Consider the following 15,157-nt stretch of genomic DNA (forward strand, 5'->3'; position numbering starts at 1 on the left):
GTAACATTTTATGCGGGATTAGGGTCAGTTCCTTATTATGAGCCATAACTGCTAAATAAACCCTCTGTCCAACCAGCAACTCTTTTTTTGTTATACAACACAAAGCCTGTTTAAAGTTTATACTGCATGGCTCTTTGGAATACTTGATTATGATTAGTCAATCGATTGGTCCCAAAAAAAAAAATCTAAATAATGACTTTTAGCCGTGGAATAAGCAGAATATTGTAAAGTTAACCATCAACACAAAATAAACCCTGAAAGGGTGATCAGTGGGGTCTTGTTTATTTTGAGATAATGACCATGCAGACTGTACATTATGCCGCTTAATACACTTATGTAGGTCCAAGGTCCAACAGAAAAATGTTACATTATTTTGTAAATACTGTGTATGGAAATGGAAAATATACTACAACTACAGGTATGTATTGCATCCTGGAAAGTCCTTGTCCCTACCTGAGGAAGTACTGGCTGAAGATTTTGATGAGACTTTTTAAAATTGTCTTCAGTGTTTCTGCCAATACAGCAGGACATCATGCTACATATTCAACTCTGAATTATCCTGTCTGCTGATTTACAGCCTAATTGACTTTCTTAACTGTCCTGATAATGAGGTTATATGCTTCACATTTGGTCTCCATAGCTGTAATGTAAACTCATTTTACTGTTTTATTAATTGTGTGGTGCTCCACAGATGAAACTTAACATTGCACCCAACCTATGCATACCTTTTGTAGACTTTTTCTTATTTACCATGCATACAACAGTGGGTTGCGTTTTGACTGTCACTTTCTGTGAACAACTAGTTCACATATTCATATTAGAGCTGTCGAAATTAACACCTTAACGCATGCAATTAGTTTATATAACATGTTGTTTTTTATACGCAATTAATGCATTCACCAATTTGACATTAGATTCTAACATGACAATTCTTTCACTCTGTAATACAGAAATTGCAGGTAAAATGTAGGGATGTGCAAAACTACCAATTTCATAATCGATTAGTTGATGTGTTGTTTGAGCTATTAGTCGACAAGGAAAGGAACCCATGTAGCCTAAAATTACACTGCAAAAAAAAAAAAAAAAAGTTTTATATATATATATATATATATATATATATATATATATATATATATATATATATATATATATAAAACAGTTAGTTCCGGTCCTCGAATCTAATTGGAATTAATCTGAATGAATTTTTGAAAATGATTATGAAAAATAGTAGCCTAAATATGAATGACTCAGAATGCTCATGTTCACGCTGCTGAATCAAAATACTTCATTACAGTCGATATTTATCTACAATCAATGGAAACCAAACCTGCAAATGCACCCTATCATTTGCCAGTGATGAAGAAAGTATTTATTAAGTTCAACACGTGTGCAGATTCTGAATGACTACTGCAGATAAAGACATTTTCCAACCAAAAGTGTATCAAAACACTTAGTAGCTTACATGAAAGCACACCATGGCATTACCATGTTTTTTAGACATGTACCATTACCTGAAAGCACCATGTAAATTCAATGGTATGTTAATGTGGTAATCCTATATCAAAGTGTTCTTTCACTTACTTCTTTGAATGGATGTAACGTGAAAGGCACAGAGCGTCCGATTTTCTGAAACCCTAAACCTTATCCTAACCTTAACAATACTGAGACCAAAACAGCTTTCTTTCACTTCTGTGCAAATATAATATCTCAATAGCCAGAGATCAAAAGAGATGTGATGTCAAAGCACAGTGCAAGCGATTTTCGGGGCATGAACAATCACCGTTTGGTGGCACCTGCATGGAATTCAGCACAACAGGCAGGATTGTAGCAAGGAATTATGGGCCCCCTGACTGTATATTTCTCTGGGCTCCCATGATTTCCCATGTGATGTTGAGAGTAGACAAATTACTTTCTCGGATCACATTTATATTAGGTGTCGTTAACTACTGTGTACTTAAGCATTTGATACAATGTACTTATAGATATACTAAGGGTGTAACGGTGCAAATTTGTAATGGTTTGGTTTGTATCATGGTTTTAGGGTCATTGTTTCAGTATGGTTTGGCTATGTTCAGAAAAAAAATACTACTGCCAAATCCAAAGAAAGAATACTAAATTTGGTAAACACTTCAACAAGTTTGCCCTTACAAATAATCACCACAGTTTTACTATAGTAACCATAGTTTCACCATGGTTCATGTATTTTTAGTAAAACCATAGTAACCACAAAATTAAGTCTATACAGTCATGGTTACTACAATATTACTATAATAAAACGTCCTGGTTACTTGCGTAAGTTCCGTTCCCTGATGGAGGGAACGAGACGTTGTGTCGATGTAGTGACACTAGGGGGTCACTCTTGGGAGCCCGAAACAACTCTGGTCTTTGATAAAATGAAAATTGGCGAGTTGTATTTGCATACCACTCCCCCGAACATACGGGTATAAAAGGAGCTGGTATGCAACCACTCATTCAGGTTTTGTGCTGAGGAGCCGAGACAAGGTCCTGGCCATTTCAGCAGGTAGTCCAGCATTGTGGCAGGAGGGACACAACGTCTCATTCCCTCCATCAGGGAACGGAGGTTACGCAAGTAACCAGGACGTTCCCTATCTGTCACTCACTCGACGTTGTGTCGATGTAGTGACACTAGGGGTCCCTATAAGAAACGCCACAACTGGCTGAACTGTGTTACCTGAACTGGCGGTGTGTGATGGGCAGACCACCGAGTGCCTCGTAGCCAGCGCACCAGGCCGACACGTAACCTCCCCCAACGCTGTTATGAGTGTCGAACGGAAGTCAACTGCCCAAAAGATAGAGACAGGCTAGCCCAGTTGTGGCCTCTTATCCTCTCTTTTTTTCCTCTCCCCAGAAAAAAAGAGTTAACCGACTGGCGCCACCAGGTCTACGTCGGGGGGGTGTCCCTCCCAAGGGGAAGACACCGTGGAGACCACACCCCTCCCAGAGATGTTGGGGGTATTTGAGTGGAAATACATCACATGGTCTTGCCGAGCTTTGTCGGAAGTATGTCATGTGGAGAAGTCCCATGGTAGGTCCTACCCTACGGGGGAGGAGTTTCTACAAACATGGTGACTGGGGCAGAGGGGCCTCTGCCCAAGGAAGACGCAGTTTACCAACAGGGAAACGAATTAGCGGAAGTTATATGTCACATGGGGTTACCTATGGGGAACCAACACATGCAGAGCACCTACCCCAGTACAGGGCTTAGTTAGCACATGTACTGAGCCGGCAGCGATTTTCTCCGCAAACTCGTCTGCCACAGGGCTTGGAGGAAATCATCCAGGGAACACAGTTTGTGAACACTGCTGGGAATTAACAGCACACGTCTTCAGCTCAGGGGAGGTGAAAGGTGCTATGCACAAGCGATACACCCGGCCAGCTGTCCCAAACTTACCTGCTTGTGCCTGCCACTACACGGGACAAAATCAGTTCCACCCGGAGATTGTAGAACTTCGCAAAGGTGTTGGGTGTTGCCCAGCCTGCTGCTCTGCAAATGTCTGTTAGACAGGCGCCACTGGTCAAGGCCCAGGAGGCCGCCACACTCCTGGTAGAATGATATGCCATTGTTATGGCGTCAATGACCCAGTGGGCGATCCTCTACTTGGAGACAGCGCTTCCTTTCCGCTGGCCACCAAAGCAGACAAAGAGCTGCTCAGAGACTCTAAAGCTCTGCGTGCGATCCAAATATATGCGTGAAGCACGCACCGGACACAGCAATGTCTGGGCTGGGTCTGCCTCCTCCTGGGGCAGCGCTTGCAGGTTCACCACCTGATCCCTAAAAGGGGTCGTGGGAACCTTGGGCACATAGCCCGGTCGGGGTCTCAGGATCACATGAGAGTAGCCCAGACCGAACTCCAGGCACGTTTCGCTGACAGAGAACGCTTGCAGTTCTCCTACCCTCTTGATGGAGGTGAGCGCAGTCAGGAGGGCAGTCTTTAAAGAGAGTGCCTTAAGCTCAGCTGACTGCAGCGGCTCAAAGGGGGCTCTCCATAGACCCTGAAGAACTACAGAGAGGTCCCATGAGGGAATGAGGTGCGGTCTGAAGGGATTCAACCTCCTGGTGCCTCTCAGGAACCTGATGATCAGGACATGCTTCCCTAAGGACTTACCGTCAACTGTGTCGTGGTGTGCCGCTATAGCGGCTACATACACCTTCAAGGTGGAGGGGGACAGCTGACCTTCCAACCTCTCCTGCAGGAAGGAAAGCACCGATCCGACTGCGCATCTCTGGGGGTCTTTGCGTCGGGAAGAACACCACTTAGCGAACAGACGCCACTTCAAGGCATACAGGCGCCTCGTAAAGGGGGCCCTAGCCTGAGTGGTCATGTCTACCACCGAGGGTGGTAGGCCACTTAAGTCTTCCACATCCCATCTAGGGGCCAGACATGGAGATTCCAGAGGTCTGGTCGCGGGTGCCAGTTGGTGCCCCGTCCCTGAGAAAGAAGGTCCTTCCTCAGGGGAATTCGCCAGGGGGGGGGCTGTCGCGAGGAGCGTGAGGTCTGAGAACCACGTCTGGGTGGGCCAGTAGGGTGCTACCAGGATGACCTGCTCCTCATCCTCCCTGACCTTGCACAGGGTCTGTGCAAGTAGGCTCACTAGAGGAAACGCATATTTGCGTAGTTCAGGGGGCCAGCTGTGTGCCAGCACGTCTGTACCGAGAGGTGCCTCGGTCCGGGGGTACCAGAGCGGACAGTGGGAGGATTCTTGGGAAGCGAACCGGTCTACCTGTGCCTGCTCAAATCAACTTCAAATCAGCTGGACCACCTGAGGGTGGAGTCTCCACTCTCCCCTGAGGTTAACCAGCCATAACAGCGTGTCCGCTGCAGTGTTGAGGTCGCCCGGGATGTGAGTGGCTCGCAGTGACTTGAGGTGCTGCTGACACCAGAGGAGGAGACGGCGGGCGAGTTGTGACATACAACGGGAGTGAAAACCGCCTTAACAGTTGATGTATACTACCGTTGCTGTGTTGTCTGTCCGAACTAACACATGCTTGCCCTGGATCAACGGCCGAAACCTCTGCAGGGCGAGTAGAATTGCCAGCAACTCAAGGCAGTTGATGTGCCAACCCAGAGCCACCAAGAGACCGCGTCGTGACCTTCGTCGCCCGGAGAGCGAGGTCAGTCGCCGAGCACAGCTCCTGCATCAATTCCGGGGCGGAACTACCCTCGTGCAGTTCCTTTAGCGCCTTGGCTTGGTGGACTTGCAGGAGAGCCGCGGGCATAGGTGCACCACGAGCGCCTTATCCACCAGGGGGATCGCCGTATAGCCCCTGGCGCCCCACCATCGAGGGTAGTGAGGGCGGGGGAGCTGAAAGATCGGGACTGGGCAGTAAAAGGTGCCTTTTTTTAGAATATACTATTTTTTAGAATATATTCTTTTATTTCTGTCGAAGCGCCCAGGGGCGTTCTCTGCAGTGCACCAGTGCAGAGGGGGAGAAGCCGCTGAAATGCGCTGTCAGATCCAGCAGAGGTGAATGAACAGCCGTGGGAATTCAGCGCAGTGAGCATCGACCATTCGGCTCCGAAGAGAAAATCTGAATGAGTGGTTGCATACCAGCTCCTTTTATAACCATATGTTCGGGGGAATGGTATGCAAATACCACTCGCCAATTTTCATTGGCCTTTTATCAAAGACCAGAGGTGTTTCGGGCTCCCAAGAGTGACCCCTAGTGTCACTACATCGACACAACGTCGAGTGAGTGACAGATAGGGAACCATGGTTACTATACGGATACTTCAGTTTTTTGTTTAACTTTTAGTTATTTGTTTAATTAGAAATAAGGTTTGTACCTTATTAATTAACAAAGAAACAGCTATTTATCTTTCCATAAAATAATAATAGTCGTCCTCTTCCACTGCTACTTCCAATTCAACCACTTGCATCTTTACATATTATGCACTTTATTTACCTATTCATTTATATTATCTTTTAGCACATTAGTACCATTTAGTAGTTGTTAATTTTTCTTGTGTGTCTTTTTTTAAATAACATTCATTTTATTGCAACTGTGTCTTCCTTAATACAGTAAGGGCTTAAAGGTTAGTTTGAATCTTACAAATCCTTCAGATTAATCAGATGACCAACTCCCTCAAATTTACATATTTCTAATTTATTGAATGGTCCATTTGGATCATTCTTATATTGTTAAAGAGAAATATTTTAGCTGGTGCCCCGAGGATGGAGAGAGGGGCCATCTGATATTCATACTATGTGTTGTTTCCAGGGGTGTAAAAAGTACTCAGAAATTATACTTAAGTGAAAGTAAGGTTACTGAGTGAAAATTGTACTCAATTAAAAGTCCAGGTATCTAGCCAGAAACATACTTTAGTGAAAGTAAAAATGTATTCACATTTAATTGTACTTAAGTATTAAAAAAATAAAAAGAATCTTTTTTCCTAGCTAGAGTGAAATCAAGAGAGGAGATTGTTGAGGAGGGACGTTGTTAAATTCGATTTGTTTGTTAAGTCACCTTTTTACTGTCTCTGACATTTTTTAAAAATCATAAAAAATCACATTACAATAACAAAATTTTTGCAAAATGATTTTTATGTGGCCTGTTGTACATATCACAGCAATTTTCAGGTGGAATTAACACTAGAGGTACTAAAACAACAATGACTTTTATCCCCTTTCACTCAAATCACGAGTAAAATGGCAAAACTATCAGTTCATAAACACATAATTTTTGCTCTGTTCCTCACACAGTGGCATTTTATGACAAATAAACACTGTTACTACAGTGCATGACTCATTTTAATGTTTGCATTACATAACCAACAACATTTACTAGCTTTTTTAAGTGTGATCAAACTGTGCAGTAGCTCAACTGATAGAGTATTGCATATGTGATACAAAGGACTGGGGTACGTGTCCTGAAGATCACGTGAGTTGACATGTGAGCCAAAAGTGTTATAGAAGCACCACAAAATTATGTGGTTGCATCAGAAATTGTGTTTTTCATGTCACATTTGCTTTTTATGACAGTATGGTTAGGTTTAAGGTTTAGGATAGGGAGGTAGGTTTTGTTGATTTAAATCTTGATAGAACATTAACCTTAAAAACCTCATCTGTTCAGGAGAACATTTCACTTCGGAACTACCCTGAGACATGTAATGAACCACAGAATTTTATTTTATTTCACGTTGCCACAGTCACGCAATATTCATTGTATGGGAGAAGGCACTCATGAATTGCGATGTCAGAGCACCCAGCCCATTGAGACACAGTGAAAGATTAAAAAAATTCAAATGAGGTTTTGAAGAAAGTTAGTAATGTTGTTGGTTTTGTGAATTGTTTTCTGAGGTTTTCTACCAAACCTGGCTGGTGAGCAGATGGATGATAATTAATATTTACCTTTATTTTTATTATTATTATCATCATTATCATCGCTGGTTTTATTGTTATTATTGTAATTAATAGTTGCCTAACAACAACAATAATAATTCAGTAAATATGGCGTAAAAATTCATAGATATGATTTAAATATGAAGGCAAGTGTAGAAATAAATGACATGTACACATTTAATTATGAAATCCTTTTGTTTATATATATATATATATATATATTTGCAACATGAATGATCATTTTTTACTTCATAACTGTCCAATCTATAGAAGTAGCAGGCGTTTCGAATAAAGTTTAGGACAAAAACCGTTGGTTTTTCTCACTTCGTGCTCATAGTTTTGAATGAATACATCACATTCATGTTCAAGTCAGGCAGTCACATTTGGTCTAGTCACACAAATATTTCAACGTATCCAAAGCTCAAATCAGATCTGAAATTCTGCCTCTGCAGATGGTCGAAACTCCACACAGCCGCCATGTGACACTCCATTTGAAATGACTGACCTCTGGTCTGTCATCTGTCAAATGCAGTGAAAGGGCTGTTTCAGTCCAGTAAATTTTCTTAAAAAATTTAGTGAGTACTTTTCAAGTTTAAATAAAATTGTAAGGAGTAAAAGGTACTATTTTTGGTTTGGAAATGTAATTAAGTACAAATATTCAGTTTAAATTGCACTTGAGTAAAGTACAAATCCCCAGAAATATTACTTAAGTATAATACTTAAATATTTTACTCAATTACTTTACACCCCTGGTTGTTTCACAAATTTTTAGGGGACTCCAGAAAACATGAATTGGGAAAATTAGAATATATGTAGACCTTAAGATAGGACCTCACCCCTTTTACAGCCTTGTTTTTGTGGGTGTCAAATTAAAAGTGGCATCTAAAAGAAGAAATTCCAGAATTTCCATTGAGCTGCACTTCAGATGAAATTACTTGATTGAATGTATCAAGAAATCATTAAAATTATCACATTCCTTATCAGCTGTATTATTTTACAGTTTCAGTTGAAAAATGACACCAAATAAAAACATAGAAGTTCGTAGGGATCTAGCTTCCATCATTCAAGCCATCTTCCATATGCAAGCTTGCCATCCTTGCAGAGATTACAAATAACTAGCATACATTGCACAAAAAAGACTGAAGGAGTAGTATTACAAGTGCACCCCATTAAAACTTCATGAAGATTCAGAGCACCAGCATCTTCTAGTCAAGATTTGATCCCTGTGTCAGTTACCTGTATGTGTGTATGTGCACCACTCCACTTTGATCCTTGGGAATCACTGCACTTAATTCCAGCACCATTTAAAATCTGCAGCTAAATATGATTTGATCTGTATCCTGTAATGGAAGATGATTGAAATGAGATTGCTTCCGGTGCTCTCTGCCTGGTTTGCACCTCAACTTTAAATGACTTTGTCAAGAATGTTTTTCAGACTCAGGCCACTGAGCCGTAGCCTGCATGAGGAATATAATTAAACCAATTATCTTACGTTTGTCAAATCTCTGCTTTTATTTAAATATATATATATATATATATATATATATATATATATATATATATATATATATATATATAAAAAAAAATTTTTAAAGCCTCATTCTTCATTGATAACACAATCACAAAAGAACTCGCACAGTGCTTGTCTGAGACGCTCGTATAACTTCAGAAGAGCAAGTAAATTTAATGGAGTCAAATAGGGGTCTTAAGGTCTTGTCAAGAATGGAAATTCTCCTAAGCAGAAGAAATGTATTTCTCCTGAATAATTTTACATATATCCTTTGTTTGCCTGTCACAACAGCTGAAAATACTGCAATGCAATCTTTAATGATGGGTAAGGCTAATTGTGTGAGTAGGCTTAACAAACAAGTAACACCGGTTTAACATTTACTGTGGTTTCTAATGCACATATTCTGCCTGCAGAAATATTGAGAAAAAATAGGCCTATTTGCTTATGCAAGTGACACCATATCATAATGAGATGCCATTAGTCTTTCAGCTTCCTGTTCTGCATCAATGTCAAATTTATTTCCAGTTTTTGAAGGTTATATTGTGTAGCCCAATGGTGCTCTTTTTTTTTATTGCAGGTTGACCTTTAAGCATTCAAAACAAACACATCTGTCAAGTGAGTCATAGAGTTCATCTCATGTGATCAGAAATTCCTGTCACATATAGTGGCCCCCAAAGGTACTTGTACATTTAAAAATGTATAAATATATATGACATACAAAAAATATCAAACCAAGTGGCATTTATTAAAAAAAGTTAAGCTAAGCAAACTTTTCAAGAAAAAAAAAATCACAAAAAGAAGTTTGTTAACCTAAATCAGATAGTACAGTAGATACACTGTTTAAAATTAAGATAAAGTATTTGGACATGTTCTGGTTGTAAATCTTAGTGGAGCATTTTCATAGTTAATGTGATGAACTGCACGTTTTGTTACTCAATTAGGGCACCTGTGTAAATTTGAGACATACAGTACATCCACTAAAAATTACCTTGGCACCAGCTTGTTGAATGTAATTGCAGAAAATGGTTAAGAAATTTACTTCTGAGAATTAAGAAGTGATTTGTAGTTATGGGCCACTTGGTTTGACTTTTGCAAAAAGGGAAGAAATGGGGAATAAAATAACTATGGAGATCTCTTTAATCTCTCTGTTGTTTCTCCTAGACAGAAATGAGATTAAATGGAAACAAATCAATACTTTTGCTAATGTCTCTGTCTGCGCAGATATTTCTCTTGAGAAAAAGACCCCAGGAATCTGCTCTCTAGAGTTTTAGAAGAGATCTCAACAATGTCTCAAAACTGCAAATAATAGTCAGAGATTTCTGTATGAACTCAAACATTTAGGGCCACACTAATTAGGGCCATGTGAAATACACAGCAACTTGAAAGTAGTTTTGGAGTTTCTCCTTTAACAACACGTGCCTTGTGTCAACGATGTGAGATTTAATGTGCAATTTTAAAACCGTTTGTCATGCTCATTCAAGGGTAATAAATCCTTGCTAATCCCTTCACAAACACATGAGTTTAAAAATTGCCTCTTTAATGTATCCATTCACATGTATTTTTAGCATGTTGCTCTCACCTCTCTTTTTTTTTCTCTCTCTCTCAGATCATAGTGTCATTCACCTTCATCCTAGATGAATGATATTCTGGAACTAAAAGACTGAGCTGCACTTCAAGGAGAAAAACTCAGGCTTAGCAACTTTCCTAAACACAAACTGTCAAATTGGTCTTCTCTCTTCCTATCACCCTATTTCCAATATTTTCTATTTCTCATTCCCTCCTCTGAGGATAATTCTTGATTGACAGCCTGAAGTGCTGGCCCAAGATGAAGTATTTTGAGGGTCTTTAGTGCTGCAGTTCAGTCAGAGAGCAAAGCTTTGACTCTGACAAGAGGAAGAGTTGTGTGTGTTTCCCCAGTTGTTCAGGGCTTCATAGTTCTGAGAACTACAGCTTTACAGAAGCCACTTGACTCCTGCTTGTGTGATTGAGCCAATCGTGGCACAGAACCAGCAGAATGCTCTGGAAGCTTAGCATCAAATCACATCAACTGATAGGCGTAAAGCGCTCAGTGGCAGGCAACGTTAGAATAAAATATTCCATTGCTGCCTTTGCAGCGTTCAGTCTTTGTGATTAATTGTTGCAGCAATAAAACTAAAAGATAATGTGTTTTGCATGGCACGAAGGTTAGATTGTACTTCGTTTGTGGCATGTCAATTGCGTGGGGTCTCTGAGCTATGTTTATTCTCATGCAGGCGGATTGGCCCTCAGGAAGTTATTTTTTGATATTGAGAGTGTGCTTGATTCAGTGTTTTTGACATCCTCAGCTTTGAACATTTCTTTGAGTCTTTGATCTTGTCTATTTCTGTGTCATCTTACTCATCGGGCTAGACATCATCCAAACACCACAGCAAAAGTATGAATTGGCATCACCCCAGTGACTAAGGGTAGCTATATGTTTTTACCTATTGCAAACTGTGCAAGGGAACTTCAAAGTGGGTATAAAATATTTTTAGTCAGTTTTGCACAGCATTGTCATCGAACACTCCAAAAAAAAGTGCAAGTGACACATACAGCACTAATTGGCAGGAAAGTTTTTCAGTAGCAAACTCTCCCTGGGGTTGTGTTAAGTGCCTTACTCAAGGGTGCAGTGTTGATTGCAGTATTGCAATCTCACTAACTCTCTACTTTCTGGATCACCCAACCTGGGATTGAATCTCCAACCACCATGACCAGTTATGCATGTTGTAGTTCCACCCATATAATTCCACACTAGGGATCATGGGAATCATAAGGAATTAAAAGATTCCTATTCCTCTTAATGATTTGAGATCTATTAAAGATTATTTTAGAACACTTGGAGAAGAAATATATGGAAATAAGAAATGCAATTCTTATTGGATTTACTCCTCTCAGCAGCCTGTTACCAAATTCTGAGATAATTTCATATTTTAACAGAACAGATTCTTGCAAAAGGTGTGTTTACACAGACTTTTGTAATTAAGATATTTCATATATTCATTATTTTTTTTATAAAATACCACTAATTAAAACAAAACTCATAAAGTGTATCTTTAACTACACATTGTCATATTAACAACCAAGTAATTGCTCTCATTTAAAGCCCTATTTTGATGGTTTTAGTTTTCCAGACATAAAGTATGTCTGTGAAGTAATTATTACTGTGGACGTCTGTAATGTTTACCGTCGATTCGCACAGGATAAGCAATGTCTGTAAAAATCGTAGGGATGGGTGTGTCTACTACATCTGGCAAATACAACATAACTGGTGACGTAAGCAAGCCTGCATTACAATATAACATTCTTGAATCAAAATATGTACAATCCGTACACATTGTGTTTTTCTTCCGGAAAATATTTTCTGAAACGCAGGGCTGCCGAACAATATACAAACACAATTTCCCCCATTAACTCAAATCACAAAATAACATGCTTGTATGTTCTGTTCTGTTATTATTATTTTACGTTCTTATTCAGAACCAGTTCTTGGTTCCCAAACGTTCTCCACACACTTTTCCTCTATTTGCCATCTGAACATAGAAAAACAAAAAAACATTTGGCTTAATTCAATGTGGTCGTTAAAAAAAAAAAAAAGTGACACCTTTGGTATTCATGGTCAAAATTGACCGACCATTGAAATGAATGGGAAAGAGTTTTTTAATCTGTCAAATACAATCAATAAATTCGTTAATAAGTTGAGTTCTACAGCCATCTTTTGGTCAGTGTTGGCATTACAAGTTATCTGTTTTTTTCCAGCTGATGATGGCAATCTGACACACACACACACACACACACACACACGTTTGCAAAAAAATAAAAAATTCTATAGAAAGTTTAAAATTGCAAAATGTTTACTCCGATTCTTCTGTTTTATACTCTAATTTAATTTGTCTGAATTTTGCAGTTTATTTCTGTTTCTTTGTTCATTTTCTTTACATTATTATGCATTTACTTTGAGTTATTACATTTTTATGTTTGAAATAAATTATTGGTAGAAAAATGCTTATTCTGTGTCTTATTGTAACACCATGGTCAGTTTTGATTGCAAACATAATGACATTAACTGCAAAAAGTAAATGCTAAACTTTGACAAATGTTTGTTTGATAATGTCTAAATATATATCCAAATGCATATCTTGTGATAAAATATAAAATTAGGTTACAACAAGCCATCTACTGGCTGTTACTGCCATGACATGGTTTTAGAGAGCATGTTATTTATATTTTGTTCACCAGATGGCAGCAATCTGCCTCCAATTTATGTCACATTGTCATATTTTCTTCATGTTTCAACTTATAGAAGTGTAGGTTCTGAATAAAAAAAAAATTCTTATTTGTATATGCAAATTAATGTTATACTTTTTAAATTTACATGTAAATAAGCATAAAATTGAATAAAATCCCAAAAGAAATGCATCATTTTATTGTTCTTCAGGGAAGAAAAAAATGGTATCATTATCATCATAAAAAAAAAAAAGGGTTACACATCTGACCCTTCCGGTCAAAAATGACCGCAAATAACAAAGAGAGGTGCCATTTTTCAATACCATAGGCGGGTTAAGTAGCTTACCCTGCAAGACTTCCTTGGTCAACCAGCTTCACCCGAAAACCATGCTGGTTGTCCATTATCTATCAGTCAGACCAGCACCAAACCAGCCTAGGTTCATGCTGATCTATGCTGGTCTGTTAAGCAGGGCAGGCATTTGATCTCTGTTACCATGGAGAAAGCTGTTCTCTGCTTTCAATTAGATTTCAAATAGGCAATTGTTTGGATGTTTTGCATGTCATTCTGTTCCTCTGTGCTTTATTTAGGTGGGTTATCATTGGAGTCTGTCCTCACCACACAAGCACTTCTCAAACTCAACAGAATGAACAGGGCTTTTACCAGGAGAAAGGGTAAGAAAATAGATGTTCCCGCAATGTCAGCTACCAATACGCCAACATGACTGACTGACTGACTGACAGATGAAGATGAATGTTCGTTTATGCAGGCTGGTTGAACTACAGCCTGTAGGAAGGTGCTCGTTTACATGCACTTTAAGGGTACGTTTACACGACAACGATATACTAAAAACGGAAACGTTTTTCCTTTGCATTTTTGCAAAGTTTCGCGTACAGACGACAACGTTGTCAAAACGATCCCTGTTAACACGGATCCGTGAAAACGACTAAAAATGCTGTATTATGCATGACACTTTGTAAAGAAACACTGTGCACATAAGCACTCTTCCACAGAGCAGTGAATACAAACAATGAAGATGGTGATCGCTGGTCGTAGTTTACACTTTTTACACGTTTACAAAGCTACACTTTGCTGGAGAAGCGTCAATAGACTCAAAATCTTGAGCGGCACAAACACAGTCCTGTAGTCCGCCATTGTAGTTTTGAATGTCTCGCGTGTTGTTTTGAAGTACTCGCACGCATGCCTGTAGACTGAACACGTAATACGTGTGCGCATGACGTCATCGTTTTCACAAATCATTTTTGTACGTTTACACGGAGATGATAACGGCATCGTTTTCAAAAACTTGCACTTTGAAACCCGTTTTCAAAAGTTTGCGTTTTCAGGCCCCAAAATGCCATTGTCGTGTAAACGAACAGCCAAAACGCGTAAAAAGTTTTCCGTTTTTATTTGAAAACGTTGTTGTGTAAACGGCCGCTAAAAGTTTGATTTTAGTCAGACGAAATAAATATATATATATATTTTTAAGTGTTCCTTCCTTTAAATATTAAATTATGCATTTGTGCATTATTGATTAAGACTGTAGCTCAATTATGCAAAAACCCACATTTCTGGCACTCATGTCTTCCCTTTCGTTTCCAGTTCCAAAACCCCCCTATACACACATGTTGCTTAATTTGAAAACCGCAGACAGGTCTGGTTTCATATGTGACAGAGTTCATGTTTGTAGTGAGTGTACCTCCCACAGATAGTTTGCCTTCTAGCCTAATGTTTTATTAATGGTGGTGACAAAATTATCTGGTGACACACTTCCAAAGTGAGGAAAAATCACTCTGAACCCCACTCACCCTGCCCAGTACCTTTTTGAACTGTTGCCATCTGGCCGACACTTCAGAGCTCTGAGCACCAGAACCATCAGGTACACAGGAACAGTTTTTTTCCCCAGTCTATCCATCTCATGAACAGTTAAAACTGCCCCATTGAGCAATAATTAATGTGCAATACACAGCTTAGTCTTTTTATATTATCCAAAACATCCTACCTCTTCTGCCATTACATTCCCTTGCACTGTATGTAACCGATTT

General features: G+C 39.5%; 1 protein-coding gene across 8 annotated transcripts in view; it reads left to right on the top strand.

Annotated features, from left to right (window-relative positions):
* gulp1b (GULP PTB domain containing engulfment adaptor 1b) overlaps nucleotides 1-15,157 on the top strand; it is a 93,147-nt gene that overhangs the window by 55,953 nt on the left and 22,037 nt on the right. For 6 of the 8 annotated variants that reach the window (XM_051706282.1, XM_051706290.1, XM_051706283.1 and 3 more), the window contains one exon: nucleotides 13,703-13,786. In XM_051706282.1, the coding sequence (XP_051562242.1) occupies nucleotides 13,703-13,786 (84 nt within the window). Of the gene's footprint in view, nucleotides 1-9,449; nucleotides 9,550-13,702; nucleotides 13,787-15,157 lie in introns of all 8 variants that reach the window. The other 2 variants (XM_051706286.1, XM_051706288.1) reach the window with 1 other exon arrangement.

Source organism: Myxocyprinus asiaticus, chromosome 9 (genome assembly GCF_019703515.2).
Source record: "Myxocyprinus asiaticus isolate MX2 ecotype Aquarium Trade chromosome 9, UBuf_Myxa_2, whole genome shotgun sequence".
Lineage (NCBI taxonomy): Eukaryota > Metazoa > Chordata > Actinopteri > Cypriniformes > Catostomidae > Myxocyprinus > Myxocyprinus asiaticus.